The sequence below is a fragment of the Trachymyrmex septentrionalis genome, unplaced genomic scaffold (genome assembly GCF_001594115.1).
Source record: "Trachymyrmex septentrionalis isolate Tsep2-gDNA-1 unplaced genomic scaffold, Tsep1.0 scaffold71, whole genome shotgun sequence".
Taxonomy (NCBI): domain Eukaryota; kingdom Metazoa; phylum Arthropoda; class Insecta; order Hymenoptera; family Formicidae; genus Trachymyrmex; species Trachymyrmex septentrionalis.
The window spans coordinates 1317777-1338765 of NW_017305895.1; the positions used below are offsets into that span (position 1 = coordinate 1317777).

The following is a 20989-nucleotide window of genomic DNA, read 5'->3' on the forward strand; positions in this document are numbered from 1 at the left end:
CACACACACACACACACTGTTCCTTCACTCGTACAGAAAAAAGGTTTCTTTAAATTAAACAAATTCATGCGTTGGAATAATCCAATCAATTGGATGTTTAAATTAAGAATGTGATAATTTGCATTAAAACTAATTTTTTTTATCAAACAAAATATGTTTCACTTTGAAATTAAATTTGTTCAATGAAACAAATGTAAATAGAACTCTCGATTCCAAATCTTTCTTTCTATACGGAAGCAATTTTCTTGAAAATACAGATAATTCATAAAATCAGAGAAATGTACCGACTTATTTGCAACACGGATTTACTGAATATATCTCTAAATATAGTACAAAATTGTCACTTGCAGACATTCTGCACACATATAATATATATTTGTCATATATTATATGTACATATAATATATGTTTGTCGTTTGTAAACATATATTATATTTATCTACGTAGCATTTAAATTAACTTCCATTAGTTAATTACAATATCAGAAAATAACATGCCATAATTAATTATTATAAATTAAAAGAAATAAAAATTATCTTTTTGCTAACATAAGGTCATGTGCATAAATTTGATATCGTAATATAAAATACATAAATTTATTTCTGTATGTTAACAGTAATTAATAAAAACAATAATAATTCATGCTTTAATAAACATTAATTCATATATTTCGTATTAATTATTTGCAATTTAAATACTGCTGAAAATGATCAAAAACGTTTATTAAACGCATGAATTATTATTATTTTTATTAATTACTGTTAACATGCAGAAATAAATGTATGTATTCTGTCATCATATGACATATATTAAATTTATGCATACGACTATCTTGTGTTGATTTTTACAGGCAATTTTTGTTTCTTTTGTTTTATTTTCTTCAGAGTCTTAATTTATTTACATCGTATATTAAATATTTTCCTTGAAAAACTAAATATAAAGAACGCTTTATATGTTGAGAACGTGAGAGATATCCTAAAAAAAGGATGCTCATAAGTGGCAATTTAAATGCAAATATAAACCGTGCGTTCGTAAAAATCCTCATCAAAATCGTATTCAGCACAACGCAGTGTTCAATAAACGTATAAATACTTGTTTAAATTCTAATTGCAGAAATTAGGAAATTGGATTAACCTTACGAGTCGTGGAGAAGGTCAATATAAGTGTCGCAGTGTAGTCTTGACAGGAAGATTCGCGTTATAATTCGTGTACATATATGGACTCGAGTTCAATCAATGATCCAGCTCTCTAACTTTTTGCATATGCGCAGTTCTAACCGCGAGTTCGCTATAATTCACTCATTATCTACGTTCTCATTATTTGATAATTACCTGCATTGTAATCGAATGCTGTTAGTTCTACAACGAATCCATAACATGTTCACTCACAATTCCATTGAATGTGCTATTTACCATATAACCATTCTAAACAAATCTTTTTTCCAATTTCCATTAAGCGGATAATGTAATAATGCATCTACACTTAAACGAGGGTGTAAATGATAACAGAGAGGATAATAGCAGAAAGTAATAATGATTAAACTGTTATGAAAAAAAACGCGCGTATTTCTTATTTATTAGCGAAAACATTACCAAACGTATCAAAACAAAAATTATGCAAAACAATCGAGCAAGTAATCTTCGATACGTTTTTTACATAATACACGTATATTATAACACGTTATGCTCAATGCTCATATTCATCGTCAGCCCTTACATTTAAATTTCTTAAGTTCATCTTTAAATGCTCTGTAGCTAATTAAATAATTCGTAGAGCATTTGAAGATAAATTTAAGGAAGCCTTAAATATAAAGCCTGACTATAAATACGGACGTTAGTGTCTTACGTCAGTGTCCAATTCATAATTCAGTCAAGCAGCTCATTTTATAGTTCATTCCTATATCTGTATAATTCATTCCTGTCTCTGATATACTAACCGCCTACTAACAATTAATTTAGATCAAATTAATGGTAAATGACAATAGTAGCATATTTCTCGACACTCCATAAATTTAAAACATCCTAATTAACAATGTGACAACGAGGCAATATTTTAAAGTAATAAGTAAAAGAAGAATATGTAATTATAAATGATATGTAATTATAAAAATATTGATTACGAACTACGTCTTTTCGCATAGATTTTGCCTCAAATTGAAGGCTTTATTACATTTTGACAGGACGCGAATCTGACGCCGGAGGAGAAAATATTAGAGCAGATTACGACAGCAGAAACTGAGCAACGTCTAATAGCCAGGCGGAAATTTCTGGCGGAAAAATGCGCCGAGGAGGGACTCGATCGTTCTGGCAATGACTCGCTTCACAGGCCGAACGCCTGGGAATTTCTTGTAAATAAAGAATATCATCTTATATGGTGCAACGTTTTCAAAGCAGCATCGACATCATGGATGTATAACTTTAATTTACTTGCTGGGTAAGTCCCATCATCGTTTACGTAACTAAAGTTTCTTGCGGAAACGATGAAAATGAACACGACGGAGATAAAGTATAGCATGCAATTTATACCGTTGCAAATTGCACACAAAATGCAATGAAAAGATAATATTACAGATAAATATTTAATTATTTCCACTCCCCCGGTTTTTTAAATTATTATTATTATTATTATTTTCGTATGAAAAGAATCGCTGTTTCTTCTATTTCTTATCGTCAAAAATCGCTAAAATACTAACCTACTTATTGAATAATTGATTATAATTGAGAAACGATATGATGAATCATCAATCGTATTACGCTAACTTTGTAGATACAGTCCGCAATTTTTGAAGGCCTCCAAGGCAGTGCCAGTCTCATTAGCTAGACAAAGGTATCCTAGGCACAGCGCAGAAGAACTAGCTAAATATCTAAATGACAGCATCAGTTTTTTGATAGTGCGACATCCTTTCGAAAGATTGCTCAGCGCTTATCGAGATAAATTGGAGCATAGTCTGCCGCACACATTTCACAGTAACCTCGGTGCACACATAGTTTGGCACTACAGAGCAAGGGTAATGTCTTTCGACGATTTCTACAAACGATAACTATTTGGAGTCACGCTAAATAAGTTGCTCCTCATTCTTCTATAACCAAAATTGCGATTTAGCGTAATTATAAAAATAAAAATATAAAACACGAATTAATAAAAAAACATTTAATAATTTAGAGAGAAATTTAGAGGAATCAACTTCACTCGTAATACTATATAAATTCACGTTGTATTCATATATTAATTAATTTATATAAATGTGTGTGTGTGTGTGTGTGTGTGTGTGTGTGTGTGTGTGTGTAAAGTATTTTAAAATAGATTTTTGATCTCTCTCTCACATACACACACACACACACAAAAATATAGGATTCAAAGACGAATACAAGACAAGGACCGAGATATCCCCTCTTCGAGGAATTCGTACGATGGTTGTTATGCCAGTGGAGAGCAGGGAACGATCTCGACATGCATTGGACACCAGTTGTAAACTTTTGCACACCCTGCCAAGTGCGATTCGATGTGATAGCGAAATTCGAGACATTACATGTAAGTAAATTTAATCGTAAACTTCTTTATCTAACTGTCAGCATAAGAGCCAACATATGAAAAAGAGATTGTATTTATATTTTTAAGGAAGTATCCAATATTTGCAAAATATTAAACAAGATAAGCGTGTTTTGCTGAACTATAAGAGAATTGTTTTAAAACAATTGTTTTCTTGTTAAAGAATGACCAAGACTATCTCATAAAACAAGCTCACGTGGGACACATCATCAAACCCGAGTGGAAAAATCCTACTAAGGGCGTGCAAACGAAAGATGTCATAAAAAATTATTTTATGCAATTATCCAAGACACAAATCGAAGAGCTCTATGAAATGTTCAGGTACGTCTGCAGAAAGTCGAGGAATTTACATACGTGGATAATTTTTCATGTGATATAAGAGATGCAAAAGTATGTGAACAATTACATATAGCATCATAAAACGTAAAATTATCTTATCTTTATTCGTAGGTATGACTTCGTACTATTCGATTATTCGCCAGACGAATATTTAGCATTTGGTAGAGATGAAATCACCACACTAATATGTAAAAAATGAACTTGACATATCTATACTTGAGATATGTGAATATGAAATGGAATGAGACATACGACACACACAACGAAATCGTAGGTAGCGCTTAAATAAATTTGAAGGGACAGGAAGTATAATATTCGATATGTATATAGTGACGATCAATGCATTTCTTATATGGGAAAAAATGAAAGGATATATCCTGGTTTTGTAACTTACATATAAACTACGTTATCATATTGAACATTTTGATAGCGCATACGTTAAAGTTTATCGAATTGTTATACTGAAATATATTGGAAGAAATATATTAGAAGAACACAATAAAAATTTACGATAAATAATGATGCAAATATGAACACGTACAGTTCGTTGCTTGCGTACTTAAATTGTTAAGATAAATTAAATTTTTACAAATTTGTTGCTTGAAGAAAGCTTTACTGGCATATAAAGCTTTCTGTTTATTCCAAATTTTCACTCTTTCAATTATCTTCCGTTTTAATAATGATATAGATTGAGTTAGATTCTATTTATTAGTAATAAAAGTTACTAAAGCCTTTAAATAGAAATGCAATATTGACGTAAGAAAAGTCTAGATAAATTCAAAGAATTTTAGTACGTGATACACGAGATTTAAAAAGAAATTTGTAATAGTCTCAGTTTTGCATAAAACAATAAGAGTATCTAATTACACCACCAAGTTGTCCTCGACAACTGCACAATAATCTTTGTAAGCATAAATGTAGTACCACTATAACAATGGTATAGTACTGCCTCAAGAAAACATGGTGCAAAATATTATGATAACTAACTTATCACATAACATCACATTAAAATGCAAACAATTTTGTAGAGTTGCGTTGTTTTGAAAAATAATAAAACCGTATATTTCCGAGTAATTAAGACAGTGAATCAATCAGCAGTTATATTTGCGTACGTTTCGCTACAGTAGAAATCGATTAAAATAATTGGATATTTAAAGTAAAATAAAATATTTGTCTGCGTGATCGCAAAACTCAAATTAATTGAATTCGAATGACGCAAATACGTCGACGTTACAAATTTCTATACTTGCAAAATAAAACACATTGTTGAATAAAGATTATTTGTACGATATTCTGCGTATACAATTTTTATCAGTATCCTACATTTTTACAGATATGAATATACACTTTTATATCAGTATTCTTTCTCCTTGTCTCTCACCTTCGTTATTCGACAAGATTACATCGAACATAACTTCATAAATGATTTGATAAATAACTCACCAGCAGGATCTGTTGTACAATTCTACTCCAATAATCCATTTATCCTGAAGAACACATTGCCATAGTGAGATTACTTCCAATTTTTTTTCTTGGTTACTAGTGCTGCTGCTGCGTCGCTGTTTTTTTATCACAGGTACTCCTTCGGCAGTGTACATCTGTAATGTACTATAATATTATAGATATTCCATATATCATCAATTAATTGACAGTTTATTATGATATTACATTGAATACAGTGTGATTAATCCTCAAGTGCTCTCAAAAACAAAAAATAAAAGAAATTTAAGGATTTAACAATATGCCACAAACTGGCATTTCTTATTCTTTGAAGAATAAAGAGAAATAAAATAGAAGAAACCACTCAGACAAGAATTTTAATTATTTCTTGCAAAGCTCAAATATTTAATTTTCAATTTAATCGACGAAACTAAAACCAAAAAATTTTTATTGTAATTTATGGAGATTCCAAAAACACGCGGCTTTGAGAATTTAACACTAAACTAATATCTCTTTTTTTTTGGAAAATAAAAAAGAATATAAACGGAAACAAAACCATTCAGAAAAAGATTTAAATTATTTCTTGCAAAGATCAAATATTTAATTTCATTTTCAATAAAATTTTCATCGTACAAAATTTTGGAGTAAAAGTTCCGAAAATATAGTTTGCCGATCATAATAATGCACCAAATCGGAAATACGTAGGGAACTACGCGAGAGACTGTCGCAAAAATTAACTAAATCATAATATATATTATAAACATTTACTTATAGTAAATAAATATTTACTCAAAAGATGATAATTAAATGAAATCAAAGATTCTTGGAAAAAATAAAGATATATTTACATTTAGTAAATTTGGAGACACAATGTCTCTGTTTATATTTACTTAGAACTTCAACAAATATTTATTTAAATTTTTTTTCAGTATAATGTTGAATCCAGCTCAAAACCACAAAAAATTACAATAAAATCAGCAAAGTTATGAATGCCAACATACTATAACACATTAGAGACCCTATAACAATCTGGTCATAAGATGACAAATTTTTTATTGACTCATCGTTTTCAATTTCAATAAATTACAATAAAAGTATCATATATACAGTTATATGACCTTCTTTCTCACTCTCGTTTTAACGAAATTTCTCGTAGCTAAACTCGAATCTAATTTAGAAGCTGCGATTTGATCTCTCACATTACACTTTAAGCGCTTATAATCATCGTTCTGTTTTTATTGTTTATTAGACGTAAGACAAGAATAGACGAATTGAAAGCATTCAAATTCTCACGCAGCAAAGTCTACTGCATCATACTGCATGTGTATGTTGTAAATAAATATGTACTTTTTATCTATTTTAATAAACGCACTTAGTATCTTCGCTTTCTCTCTCCTCAACATCCAAATATGTGTTTATCTCATTTTAATTGCAGAAATTTTTAAGAATTCAAGCAATATAGACAGATCTAAGTAAAATCATGGAATTACCTCGTTGTCCGAGCCCGAGTTCGCATCCTCCCCATGAAGTGCGCGCCATTCCAAGGCGTTCAAAACGCACGCAATGGTTGTCTTCGTCTCGGCGATTTCGCTCGTCGTGATGTTGATCCTATCTTCGATATCGGTGAGCTGCTTCAATAGATGCTCCTCGACAGGATTCACCGGCTCGATTTGCGCCGGCAAGGCCATATCCTCGTCGCTAATAGCGAATATATCCTCGTCGTCGGACTCCATTATCTAGTCTCTGTTATCTACGCCGATTACGCCGATTACGACCTCGATTACCTACGTCTCGGAACGACGTCAAATCGGAGCACTGCGATTTTCGAGCGACGCGTTATCGCGCAACAATTTCCGGAGTAGTGAGTAAGGTCTGTTCTTTATGAAAATTACAAGAACAATCAACTATCAATGCACAGGAGTAAACTGGCGGGCTCGCCGTTGTGACAATTTTAAACTTTACAATCAGATCAGTGCAGGATAGCCACCGTAACGGCACTAGATGCATCCAGAAGCACGAGCGCTTACTGCGCGCCCAGTGAGCTCTTGTATCTGTTTGATCTATATTTCTAGATCCAATGGAATATGCCAATCAGATGCAAGAGCTCACTGAGCGCTCAGTGAACGGTCATGCTTCTGGATGCATCTACTGACTGCGTTCAGCAAACTCACAGTTAAATGAACGCTCGTTGGCTATTATTAGTGTACTGAGGATTTAGCTAGTTTCTATATTTATGTTAAATACATATTTTTTTACATCAGTTTGTGTACGATGGCTTTAATGTGCACCGCTTAAGTGCGCACTGACTGCAACTGAAAGCATCCAATTAAATTTATTATCATTACGTCTGTTCACATTGCTTGCGTCTTTTGCACTTAGTATCTTCGCTTTCTCTTTCTTCAACACCCAAATGTATATTTATCTCATTTTAAATGCAAATAATTTTCAAACAATACGAACAAACCTATTGATTGTGTTCAGTAGACTTAACAGATGAAGAGCGCTCGCTGTTACTATATTCTTCTAAATCGTCCAATCAAATTTTTAGATCTAAAAGAATATGTCAATAGCTGCGAGCGTTCACTCAGCTGTTGTTCTGCAGCCAATTACATTACCAACAATGGAAAATCATGGAGAATCTTGAGGCCTGTTCTTTTCAGCTAAACTTTTGCACCAGTTCATCTTTCTTCCTGTTCTCTTCAGGAGGAAAGAAGAAGAAAAAAGATGAACTAGTGCAAAGAGAACCAGCCAAAAAAAAACAGGCCTTCGGTCGATAATGTCAACGCTCTACAATTACCAAGTAAGAGCTCCACCTGACAATTGCCGAGAATTTGCTTACGTTTGCGAAGCGAATCCTCGAAAGACAACGTCGCCCGGTCGTCGACGGTTACGTCGCGGAAACGCTGAACGTCGCTGCTGCGGGAATCGCTTCCCTAGCAACCCATCGCCATCCGTTCATCCGCCCGCCCGCGGCCCCGCACCCGTCTATCCGCCCGTCTGTCTATCCTCTCGGCCGTTCGTTCGTGGCTCCGTTGTGGCGTGCGTGCCGTATACAGCCGGACGTCCGCTGATGAGATGTGCCTCTGCCTGTCCGTCGCAACTGCGTCGCGAGGTCTGTCTGGTCTGTCGTCGGACGGCGCGACAGCGTGAAAATGGCGGTGTGAGGAAATGGCAGGACGCAGATCGACGCTGTCGAATGCGGCGGACTCGCTGCCAGGATCGGGCGGCGGCGGTGGCGGAGGCAACGGCGGCGATCCGCTACGTGAACTCTTTGAAGCCTGCAAGACCGGCGATCTCGCCAAGGTAAAGGCGTTGGTCAACCCGAAAACGGTCAACGCCCGCGACACTGCCGGACGCAAGTCCACCCCTCTGCACTTTGCAGCTGGTGAGTCATGTTTCGAACCTGTTTCTCATCTCCGCTCTGTTCGTTCGAGAATTACTCCCTAAATTGCATCTCCGGATGTTGTAAAACTTTGGAACTCCTTGTAAACACGTGGACGATGATGGCCGAGGGAGGTTAATAAGCTAGCGAGTCACGTTCAGCTGATCGCAACTTGAACGGAGCTGTCAAGTAGTAATCATGTGCGATGACTTCCTTGTCATCAACATATGATTATTACGTTCTCAACATATGAGAACGTGCTTGACAGAGTCTTGGATGAGGGTGTCTGGAAATTTTTCCATTAAAATAAAGAAAAATAAATAAATTTTAGATAGGTTATTGAAAGAAATTCTTTACTACAGATTTTTAAAAACTCCCATTTATGAACACTAATTTTTATATTTTTTTTTGTAGTTGGCATTTATGCTGTATAATATTGTCAGGATTATTGTGAATATATAACTGTTGAAAAATAAAGTTTTATCTTGAATATATAATTGTATTGAATAATTAGTTTAAATCTTTTTAACAAAGTAATTATTTAACAAAAAGTGATTATTAATAAAATAATTATTAATAAAATTTTTAAAAATAATTTTTAAGAAAAATAATATAAATTTAATAAAAATTATATAACTGCTATGTATTTAATTCAATATGTTTGTATGTGTATAAATAGAAACTATAATTTATTAAAACTTAATAAATTTGACGGGTATGATTATTTATGTGATTTAATTGTTCATAAGAATATACGTATCATTTTTCATCATTCTTATCTCATTATGTACTTTGATCTTTTAGATAGGTTTTTATATATGTAATTATATAAAATGTGTATTATTTTATAGGATATGGTAGAAAAGATGTCGTAGAATTTCTTCTGTCTGCTGGTGCGTCCATCCAAGCACGCGATGATGGTGGTCTACATCCATTACACAATGCTTGTTCCTTTGGACATTGTGATGTTGTAAGATTATTATTAGAAGCAGGAGCAAGTCCAAATACAAGAGATAATTGGAACTTCACGCCTTTGCACGAGGCGGCAATCAAGGTGCTTATTTTGTAGCCTTTATGTTTATGTGATTTTATCATTAGTACTAAAGGCTGAAGATGGAAATGGTGTCTAACTTTTTCATCTTCATTTGTACTTGACAGGGTAAAATAGACGTATGTATTACTCTGCTACAGCATGGAGCAGATGTAAACATTAGGAATACAGAAGGAAAGACTGCATTAGAAGTAGCAGATGTCTCTACAAAACCAGTACTAACGGGAGAATATAGGAAAGATGAACTCTTAGAAGCGGCTAGATCTGGAAACGAGGAACGATTGTTGCAACTACTAAATCCTCTTAATGTCAATTGTCACGCTAGTGACGGAAGAAGATCTACGCCTTTACACTTGGCAGCTGGTTATAATAGATCTAGAGTTGTACAGATTCTTCTTCAGAATGGTGCAGATGTCCATGCTAAGGATAAAGGGTTGGTATATGCAAACATCCAACTTATAAATTAGTATGTAATTTAATATTAATTTATAATAAGAAAAATCTTTTCTTATGTCATTCTATTTATATTTTTTTTATTATTCGTTTTTCTTTTTCTATTATATTTACTGTATTCTTATTATTAAATTTAAATATATCAAAATTTGATTAAGATCTGATATATCAAAATCTGACTAATTATAAATAAAATCCATTAAAATCCTAATTGATTTTATAGAGGTCTCGTGCCGCTTCATAACGCCTGTTCATATGGCCATTTTGAAGTAACCGAGGCGCTCCTGAAACACGGTGCCGCTGTTAATGCCAGTGACCTCTGGACATTCACTCCATTGCACGAAGCTGCGAGTAAGTCCAGAGCAGAGGTCTGTTCCTTGTTGTTGAGCGAAGGCGCGGATCCGACGCAATTAAACTGCCATAGTAAGAGCGCCATTGACGTAGCACCGACCCTCGAATTACAAGAAAGATTAGCGTGTAAGTTCTATCTATGAGTGGATTGTACTTTCTATTGTCATTCATAAATATTTTAATCATGCATATTTTACAATCAATGTCTGATGTATGACTTGCAGATGAATATAAGGGTCATTGCCTATTAGACGCCTGCAGGCAGGCAGACCTTACTAAGCTTAAAAAGTATCTGTCGCAAGAGATCGTTAATTTCAAACATCCTTATACCGGCGATACACCGATGCATTGCGCAGTAGCGTCACCGTATCCGAAACGAAAGCAAGTTATCGAGGCCTTGATTCGAAAGAATGCTGCCATGAACGAGAAAAATAAAGACTTTCTTACGCCGCTTCATGTAGCAACCGATCATTCGCATTACGATGCAATGGACATATTGTTGCGGCATAATGCAAAAGTCAACGCGCTAGATGGCTTAGGACAAACCGCGCTGCATAGGTATCTTTGTTCTGGAAAACCACTCGTCATCGTAAGAAATGAGTGAGCCAATTTTTATATTATTAGTTCATAATACGTCAATTAATTATTTCCTTACTAGGTGTGCTAGAGAGGATAACGTACAAGCTTGCAGAATACTCTTGTCGTATAATATCGACCCTTCGATAGTATCCCTTCAAGGGTATAGTGCAGCACAAATTTCTGCCGAGAACGTATTGAAAATATTGCAAGGTAAGTTACATAGGAGCCTATTTTGTAATTTTTAACGACTGTGACTATAGTATTACAGTGTCGTTGCGCAGATTTTGTTCTTTACATTGTAAAAGAGAGAGAGAGAAAAAGAAAGAAAGAGCTGCGCAACGATATTGTAACACTACAGTTACAATCGTTACAGAATAACAAGCCCCTTAATCTGATTTCGCAATTTATTTTGAGAAACATTTTTATCTTCATGTTTAATTACATAGATCCACCAAATGGAACCGACGATGTGGAAGCACAACTCTTAGAAGCGAGCAAATCGGGCGATCTTGCTGCTGTAGAAAGAATCTTACAGGCCAATCCACATGCTGTGAATTGTCGCGATTTGGACGGCAGACACTCAACTCCACTGCATTTTGCAGCGGGTTTTAATAGAGTGCCGGTTGTAGAGTATCTATTAGCACATGGCGCTGACGTGCATGCCAAAGACAAAGGGTAATTAATTTAGTATTAATGCAATATGAATTTAATTATCCATTGAACATGCTTTAACATTTACATAGCATTTTCTCTTTACTGTATTCTATAGTCCAGTATTCATCTTTATGTGCAATATAAAATATTCTTAATAATATTGCATATTATATTCATTTTGATGTAGTGGATTGGTTCCTCTTCACAACGCTTGTTCTTACGGCCACTACGAGGTCACAGAATTATTGGTAAAACACGGGGCGTCCGTGAATGTTGCCGATCTATGGAAATTTACGCCGCTCCACGAAGCTGCCGCCAAAGGCAAATATGAGATAGTTCGATTATTGTTGAGACACGGAGCGGATGCTACTAAAAAGAACAGAGACGGCGCGACACCGTTAGATTTAGTAAGAGATGGTGACCAGGATGTAGCGGATCTTTTACGTGGAAATAGCGCACTTTTGGATGCAGCGAAGAAGGGTAATTTAGCCAGAGTTCAACGACTGGTCACACAAGACAACATTAATTGTCGGGATGCACAAGGACGCAATAGTACTCCATTACATTTAGCTGGTAATATATTACTTCTGAATAAGTGTTAATATAATCTCTCTTTTCTATTAAAAAAAATATGTTTAAATAACTTTCATATTTTTTTTAAATTATTTTTATTTTATTTTTCCACAGAGATTTATAAAATGTATTATATATTATGAGAGAGAGAGAGAGAGAGAGAGATTTTAATTTGAGCTTTTAGAAATAAAATAGAGAGATTTTGTATATTTATATAGAAATAGCAAGGCTTTATACATAGATTATACTTTTCTTAACACAGCGGGATACAATAACCTGGAAGTGGCTGAATTCTTGCTTGAACGTGGTGCCGATGTAAATGCGCAAGATAAAGGTGGTCTTATTCCTTTGCATAATGCGTCGAGTTACGGTCATTTGGACATTGCAGCCTTGCTCATTAAGTACAATACTGTGGTGAATGCGACTGACAAATGGGGATTCACGCCGCTTCATGAAGCTGCACAAAAGGGTCGAACGCAGCTGTGTGCTCTTCTGCTTGCTCATGGCGCCGATCCTTTCCTGAAAAATCAAGAAGGTCAGACTCCAGTGGATTTGGCCAGTGCGGACGATGTAAGATGTTTATTACAAGATGCTATGGCTTCTCAGCAAATCGTTCCAACAGTTCCATCGGGCAACATGGTGAATAGTACTGGTGGCAATTCTATTAGCAGTAGGCCACCTAGTATCGTATCCGGTAAGACTTGTTTCTATAATCATAAACTATTTTAAAACTTTCCATAATTTAATTAAATTATAAACTAATTAAAAGTATTTAAAACACAAAAGAATACTATAGGTTCACGTACATAAATAATATACTTAATTATAATTTTTATTTTTTTCCAGTTCCTGTAACACCGCCACCGCCCCTCACTCAAGAAACAGTTATAATGCCATCTGGTGCAGCTATGACTCTATGCGTGCCATTGGCTCGCCCGACATCATGTCTCAGTCCAATGCCGCCAAGCGAGCCATGCTCCGAGAAAGAGTCCAAAGATATATGTAAAGAACACAACGGTACCATCACGACCGTCGCTGGTTTTCTGCAAAGTCTCGGTTTGGAGCATCTACTTGAGCTATTCGAACGCGAGCAAATCACTTTGGACATACTAGCGGAAATGGGTCATGAGGATTTGAAGCAAGTCGGAGTGTCGGCTTACGGTTATAGGCATAAACTAATTAAAGGCATGGATAAATTGCTAAACACAGCAGCAGGTTCCCTTTGGCAGCCTTCCATAAATCCTGGAACATTATTAGTCGACTTATTAACAGAAGATAAAGAATTCTTAGCAGTTGAAGAGGAAATGCAAAGTACTATTAGGCAACACAGAGATAATGGCCATTCTGGTGGTATCTTCTCTCGATATAACATAGTCAGAGTATGTACTTAATATACATCGGAAATAATATAACAACTGACATTATTTTTATTGACAGTTTTGTAACTAAAAATATTTTATGCAGATACAAAAGGTTCAGAATCGCAAGTTATGGGAGCGTTATGCTCATAGAAGACAAGAAGTGGCTGAAGAAGTTGGCGCTGCCGCTCCCGCTTCTCCTAGTACTGGACCTAGGGGTGTTCCTAGTTCGACAGTATCACAGGCAAATGAAAGAATGTTGTTCCACGGAAGTCCATTTATTAATGCTATCGTTCAGAAAGGCTTCGATGAACGACACGCATATATCGGTGGAATGTTCGGCGCCGGCATATATTTTGCCGAACACAGCAGTAAGAGCAATCAATACGTCTATGGTATATGCGGCGGTACCGGATGTCCCGCACATAAAGATCGTAGCTGTTACATCTGTCACAGGTAAACAGAAGAAAAAATTAAATATTTGTAGGAGGTAGATTAAGTATACTTTCACGACAGGTTTCTAAAAGATTAAAAATGTATCGATAACGTACATACATAGCATTAACATACATTAAATTCATTGATGCGTTCTTCTTTTCTATTCTATTTTCTCTTTTTATTTTTAAAAGTACTAATTTCATTCTGTATTAAAACATTTCTGTTTTTAATTTTTTAGACATTTACTACTCTGTAGAGTTACGCTCGGCAAGTCGTTTCTACAATTTTCGGCAATGAAAATGGCACATGCTCCTCCCGGCCATCATAGTGTAATGGGCAGACCATCGCAGGGCGGTTTAGTGTTCCCCGAATACGTTGTCTACAGAGGCGAACAAGCATATCCAGAATATCTCATCACATACCAAATCGCGAGGCCTCAGCAGGAAAATGGCGGTAGTGACGGCGTTGAGGAACGGTGATCGGAAAAGGCGGGTCCCGCGGCGCGATTGCGCAGCCTCTGTTGCTGTCAGAGGCCGAGAGCATGCGGCGCATTGTCGCGGACATAAAATTCAAACTGTTTCGATTCGTCTAACATCAGTTCTTCCATTTTTAACTGACTAAAATAGAATTTGCGAAAGTAACAGTGTGTATGTGTGCGTGCGTGTGTGTATACATGTGTGATCGAAATATGCAGAATATTTTATTCCAAAATAATATCCAGTCTTACTAAAAGGAAGGTGACCTTTGTAATAGCTATTTCTAGCATTTAAATATGGTACTATTCAAGAGCAGTTCCTTCGTCAAATGATGGAAAGGAATGTATATTAATCGTGATGTATATATTGATATTGATACACTATGCGTCTCTTAAGTTTGCAGCATACGAAACATTCTTTTTGCTGGGTTTCTAACTGAATGCATGTTATCGTATTGGCAGCGATGTTGGCAATACTGCTGGTCGAGTTATTGGCTCGGCTTCAAATAGTCCAAGTTTCGTGTTGGCCGAGCAGCTGGAATTTAACTTTGCTTGACAGAAGGTCCCGACTTTGAATAAATAAATTAGATCACTGCTGTAAATCATCGAAAATATTCAATCAAAATGCAATTTTATTATATTTTTTCTTTTACATCATGAATGTCATATCTCTCTTTTTTTTTAAACAGATGACACTTAGTGTAAAAAAATTCTTTAATCATGTGATTAAAACTGTATCTTGATTGTAGCTCTCACAATACAGAAGGCTAGTCAAAACCACAAGAAAAATAACATCTGACCTATCGTGAATCTAATAGACAAGCTAGTAGTGTTGCCAGCAAGCTACGCAATTTTCAACATAATAAGGCTCTAAACGCACGCAGGCTTGCTTTTTAACTTTATGGTTTCTCCTTTGTTTAACAGGTAGAAGTTAATACGACTAAATCAGAATGGAAACTACACAAAGTCATTATGGTTCTACAAAATCTAAATGAATATTACAAAGTCAGAAAAAAGTGTCATTCCCACCACTTAGCATCTACGCATACATTGGGTGTATCCAGAAGCACGACTGCTCACTGAGCGGTCTGATTGGCATATTCCATTAGATTTAAAAATATAGATCAAACAGATACAAGAGTTCACTGAGCGTTCAGTGAGCTCTTACATCTGATTGGCATATTCTGTTCGATCTAAAAATATATACCAAATTGGTACAAGAGCTCACTGAGCGTTCAGTGAGTGATTATAGTACTGAATGCACCCATTAGTAATCATAGACATTAGCGATTGTGCATCTAGCGAAGAAAGAGAACAGCAATGAAAGTAGTGACTTAATTACACACACAATATTAAACAAAGAATTTCTTAGAACCGTAAATGTGAATACACAACGAGTAAAATACATAAAAATGATCAAAACCTGTATGATTAGAATAGTTGCATCAGAATGACTTCTTAAGATTTATTTGAAGCTTTTACTATTTGAAGATAATGATATTTTCTATACATATACACAATTTTTAGGGAGGGGGGGAGTAATCAAACATGTTCAAAAAAGATAATTGCATTGAATAATCCTTTTAACATACGTTCCTTGTGCTAGACAAAAAGCAACAGTACATTTTCAATTATAGCGCAAAAACAGTATTTGGTAGGGGTGTACGAGTATTTGAAATTACAGGTACCCGAACCTCGGATTCGGATCGGAAATTTTTTTCGGAATCGGGTCGGGATCCAAATATATATAATTTTCGGGTACTCAAATTTAAAATCGAATTGGGCAGTGATCATAGATCTAGAAACTTTTTTCTACGACATAAATGTGATGCTTCTTCGTAATTTTTCAATCGGGTTTTCCACTTAAACTACAGTATAATTAATTAAATTAAAAAATTTAAAGAAGTCTACATCTGTGATCACTGCCCGACCTGATTTTTGCGGGTACCGAAATTTACGGATACCTAAACATTACAAACATTCAGCCCAATCCCGAAAAAAATTCCCGACCCAACCCGAACCCAAAATCTCGGATATCCACACATACTCTAGTATTTAGAAATTTGCTCAAAAACTAAAGGACTATAGATAAATATGATACGAATCATACCTACTCCTAAATCGAAAAAAATGGGGAATAACCAGGCAAATATTAATTATAAAGCCTTAGAAAATTGCTTTACTACTTCATTAATATCCACTTCACTTATCGACTCATTCTCGAATATCTGTTACAGATCGCAATTTTTTAACAATAATTTTTTTCCCCACCAAACGGCACCTTCATGCCCTGACGCTTCAGGCGATTACCCGAGTCGCCCACCCCACAAGCTGCCCCTGTACGATACAACCATCTTAATCCGAGAAAAGCAATCGAAATTCACTTCCCCTTCCGGAAGAAAACCGCATATGTAAAGCGCGGATGAGATAAAACCCGGAATTAAGAAACATAAGTCAAATCACATTAAGCACGAAGCCACTCAATGTTCCAATCCAACAGGTAAAAATGCATCGTGTGCTGCAGGCTTTACATCAAACTTGATATGTCAACTAGAGCATGTTCCTAGGATTAGTCAAAATAAAAGAAATTACAATGTATCGTACACATTTGTATACGTATGAAAAAATTAATTTATATTAATACATGCTCCAATTTTAAAAAGTAAAAGCGAAAGCAAATATCGATCGTGAAAGTATACAAAATCATCGAAGGAAGAATGTAATTTACTGACCGTCTCTCACGAATATATAGCTTGTATAAATTAAATTTATCTATTTGATATGTACATTATAGGTAAAGTCTGCAATGTGATGAAAAATATATATTTATATGTACAAATATAAATGTTTTTTTTTTTTAATACGGAATAATAATAGTTTCAATTATATGTTAGAATATTTTTCTGCACTATGATTAATTTTATAATTTTATTTTGGCAAACACAATCTAGCTGATAAATACATTTCTATGCAATCTATATGTGTATTACTCTTCAAATAGTACAAAGTTTTTTATTTAGTTACTGATACAATTACAAATCTTTTACATTTCGGACTTTACTTGCGATGTGTATAAACTTATAACTTCATATACTTAAGTATTACAATGTAAATAATTTGGTGATTATTTGCTCCCTTATAGTTCGTAAATATAATCAATGGGGTTCCTATAATTCGATAGTTTTCAAACACTGTATAGTCTTTTTTTACCAAGACGATATAATAGCTATTTTATTGTCTTCTATGTTTTTGGAAAAGAAAAATATCGGGAGATATTACAAATCGCTAGTTAAAAAAAAACAGATATTTTCGACGCTAAATAATACATAGTTGCAAACTATTACGACATTGAACTATTTATAAACAAAGTACTAAATCTTAAATTAATATAACTTCGCGCGAAATACGTAACGCCGTTCAAAGGATAACCTTTTTTTAAATGTCGAACGGAAGATACCGAAGACATTTTCTGATCTCAATAAAAACACCGTCTTTATCGTCTTCGTTCGCAACACTTTTAAAATAATTTCGTCATAGTTATAAAAAAAAACTATGGAAGTATACATACATAATAATACTACGACTGTGTAGATAGCGAAAAACGAACACCATTCATAATTACTATAGTCTTAACTTATTCTCGGTGATGGTGATCTTTTTTTTTAATAGAGGATGTTCACTTTAAGCAAAGTGCTATCGATTGTCTGTCACTACACTAGACATGGACTAGCCAACGACTTCTCCGCGCTGTATCTGCTCTAAAACTAATTACAATATTTTCATGTAAGGCAGATATGCGGCATAATCGGAGTAATACTGAAGTGCATACATATTACCACTGTGTTCTAATTGTAAGAGAATGAGAGACTTATTAAAAAAAAAAAAATGATTTTCCTTAATTGTTAATACGTGAGTTGTCTTCTCTTTTCTTTTTATTTCTTCCTCTTGCTTGAATGTAAAAATATAATATAACGCGAAAAAAAATACTCCTTTTTTCTCATCAGCATTTTATAAATTATTTGCTTCCATTGCGAGAACTCGAATCTAACGATCAATTCGCGGACCTTTTCGTTTTCACCAGTTGTGAAAAATCTTGTTTCAGTTTGCGGAAAAAAAGATATCGGAAGTTGTTAAAAATTGCTACTTAAAAAAAATTTACTTAAAAATCGTATATATTCTCAATGCTAGATGATGCATAGTTAATGCTGTTGTGTCGCATTCCTTTTTTTCATCATAAAAACTTTTACGATTTGAGCCCGATAGTTTTGACCGAATTCAGGTGTCAACCTGAAAACTTCTTGTCGATAATGAAGAGGAAGAAAGTTTCTTCTCTCATTTCTATTTGTTATCCATGTCCTGTTAACTGGAATAGCACATGACCAAGATTTTGCACCCGTTTTAGTCGATCCTTTCTTCCATAGTTGAGCGCAAAATACAATTCCAGCAGTAAGTAAGAATTGTTCACCCATTAAAGATGTTACTTCGAGGTTTCCATGTTTCTCTTGTTGACCACGGATTTTTGGTGGAACTGGATGTACCATAACTGTTTGAATTATAGATCCCTCCTTGACTAAGTCATTGAAATTTACTGTAAATATCTCGAAAACTTTTGTCTGTGCTATAATATTTGAAATAGACATTATTAGCTTTAAATTCACACCAGTATTATAAGGATAACAAGGAAATGAATCAGCTTTAATTCCAGCATTAAAAGCAATGTCTTTTGCTTCATTAATCCTTATTCCTAATGGTAGATAACCTAATAGGTTTTCAGTCATAGTTAATTCCTCAGTATTTAAAGATGATGCATATGATCCAGGTGGAGTATCGCTTATACTTTGTCTTACAGCTTCACTCAGTACCCCTAAACAAGGTATCTCTTCATACAGATTATGGTTATCTATTGTTACAGCTCCATAGAATCCACCATATTCGTCAATTTGACTAGTAGGTAATTTCGGAAACCATGGATAAAGATGTTCTCCTGTTACTGTTTGTATGGAACCAAACACTTGAAGTTGCAATAGTATTGGCTCAGGAATTGAAAAACTAGATTGTTGTAAAATTAGTAACAAGTCTCGTTCTTCAGAAGTGATAGGTTGAAAGAGTTTCATCTTAAGTGTAACAAATCTGAACCATAGTAAGCTGGTACTATAATAATCTAGATATTCGGGTAGGATCCTTTTACGCACATTAAGGTCATATAGACATAACTCAAAATATACTCGCCTAGATATGTCAATTAAGGTTGGAGCTGATGGTGTTATTCTTGTATACATATTTACTTCTTGCAATGACATACTAGTAGATGCAAAAATTAAATTCTTGGCCGGGTCATGTTGTGGTATGGCAAGTTGTTCTACTATCTGTTGTTGTTGCATTTTAGATGATTTGGTGATAAGAAAAACTTAGACGTAATGCCTTATGCTAACGCAACTTGAGATACTAATGGACCAGTTTTAGTTATGAACTTTGCTCTACAAGAAGTCATTGAGCTGTAATAATAGTGACATAATCTCATATATATATATATATATATATACATGATATAAAAAAAAATTATGCATGCAAATATATAGAAAAAGTACTGCAATAATTTTCTTACCTTCTCTATCGATACACTCAACCTATAGATATTTATGCCAGAAAGAAAACGAGATCAGGAATACCGAACCTACCGAACGATAAACATTACAACATGCTATGTGTGTAAAGGATATAAGTTCAAGCTTCAAGCAATGTTGCAATGATAGGATTAATTAATTAATGGCTCCTACCTCTGAAAATTCTGGAGACAATCAGAAACAATACAGCGCAGTGATAGGATTGGATAAAGATTTGAATTCAGACACGCCCAGTGTTGCCACATACTTTACAGTGGGGCCACTTTCTTTAACGCATGCGCGTTGGAGACATAAAAATGCAGTAAGAAAATCACCATAAAGATGCCTTTTCATGCTAATAATCGATGCTCAAGGATGCGATTCTGTAAAGGGCTCTGCACAATAAAAGGAACAGAGAACAGAGAATAAGAATTTCAACCTATCAAAAATCATGTATTGTAGAATACACAGTTTCTGATACGTTAAAATTTTTATTCTCTGTTCTTATTTCCTGTTCCTTTTATTGTGCGGAGCTCCTAACTGTTTTTACACGCCTACTGACTACTGACACGCCTAGTTATCGATATTGTTGCGCAAATATTTTATATGGTGAAAAAGCTGCGCAACAACATTGGCCTAGTGTCCATCGAGAATTTAAACCGGATCAAAATGTAAGAACCAACTACAATCGAGCATTCCCTTGTCGTTCGACTATAACAGGGGAATATTCGACTATAATTGGAT

General features: G+C 34.7%; 4 protein-coding genes across 6 annotated transcripts in view; 2 read left to right on the forward strand and 2 right to left on the reverse strand.

Moving 5' to 3' along the window:
- LOC108753761 (carbohydrate sulfotransferase 11-like) overlaps positions 1-4417 on the forward strand; it is a 16568-nt gene extending 12151 nt beyond the window's left edge. The window contains exons 3-7 of the mRNA XM_018495639.1: positions 2180-2433; positions 2767-3007; positions 3352-3531; positions 3713-3870; positions 4000-4417. Coding sequence (XP_018351141.1) covers positions 2180-2433; positions 2767-3007; positions 3352-3531; positions 3713-3870; positions 4000-4087 — 921 coding nt within the window. The 3' untranslated portion in view covers positions 4088-4417. The remainder of the gene's footprint in view (positions 1-2179; positions 2434-2766; positions 3008-3351; positions 3532-3712; positions 3871-3999) is intronic.
- The window catches only part of LOC108753760, a 24995-nt gene extending 16784 nt beyond the window's left edge, over positions 1-8211 (reverse strand). The window contains exons 1-3 of the mRNA XM_018495638.1: positions 8168-8211; positions 6819-7078; positions 5332-5486 (exon numbers count right to left, since the gene is read on the reverse strand). Of these exons, the coding sequence (XP_018351140.1) occupies positions 5332-5486; positions 6819-7061 (398 nt within the window). The 5' untranslated portion in view covers positions 7062-7078; positions 8168-8211. The remainder of the gene's footprint in view (positions 1-5331; positions 5487-6818; positions 7079-8167) is intronic.
- A 265-nt stretch (positions 8212-8476) lies between these two features.
- On the forward strand, positions 8477-14759 carry LOC108753758 (tankyrase). Of its 3 annotated transcripts, none has more exons than XM_018495635.1 (12): positions 8477-8713; positions 9562-9764; positions 9869-10194; positions 10438-10691; positions 10790-11123; positions 11224-11354; positions 11591-11819; positions 11986-12371; positions 12634-13065; positions 13218-13750; positions 13836-14185; positions 14406-14759. In XM_018495635.1, exons 1-12 carry the CDS (start codon positions 8497-8499, stop codon positions 14644-14646), a joined length of 3636 nt encoding a protein of 1211 aa, XP_018351137.1. In that variant the 5' UTR covers positions 8477-8496; the 3' UTR covers positions 14647-14759. The 3 variants fall into 3 exon arrangements, with proteins under 3 accessions (XP_018351137.1, XP_018351138.1, XP_018351139.1); XM_018495636.1 differs by having other exon boundaries at positions 11233-11354; XM_018495637.1 differs by having other exon boundaries at positions 9902-10194.
- Positions 14760-18841: 4082 nt separating this feature from the next.
- LOC108753730 lies at positions 18842-20272 on the reverse strand. Its single transcript, XM_018495591.1, has 2 exons — positions 20248-20272; positions 18842-20137 (listed from the first exon to the last, which is right to left on the reverse strand). The coding sequence occupies exon 2, from the start codon at positions 20021-20023 to the stop codon at positions 18842-18844; it is 1182 nt and encodes a 393-aa protein (XP_018351093.1). The 5' UTR covers positions 20024-20137; positions 20248-20272.
- Positions 20273-20989: the final 717 nt, after the last annotated feature.

Bases quoted from the DNA above. Each gene is read 5' to 3' on its own strand.
- LOC108753758 (XM_018495635.1), top strand. From the start codon at position 8,497: ATGGCAGGACGCAGATCGACGCTGTCGAATGCGGCGGACTCGCTGCCA. The intron at 10,692-10,789 runs GTAAGTTCTATC...TATGACTTGCAG, and splicing joins ATTACAAGAAAGATTAGCGT to ATGAATATAAGGGTCATTGC. The intron at 14,186-14,405 runs GTAAACAGAAGA...TTAATTTTTTAG, and splicing joins AGCTGTTACATCTGTCACAG to ACATTTACTACTCTGTAGAG.
- LOC108753730 (XM_018495591.1), bottom strand. From the start codon at position 20,023: ATGCAACAACAACAGATAGTAGAACAACTTGCCATACCACAACATGAC.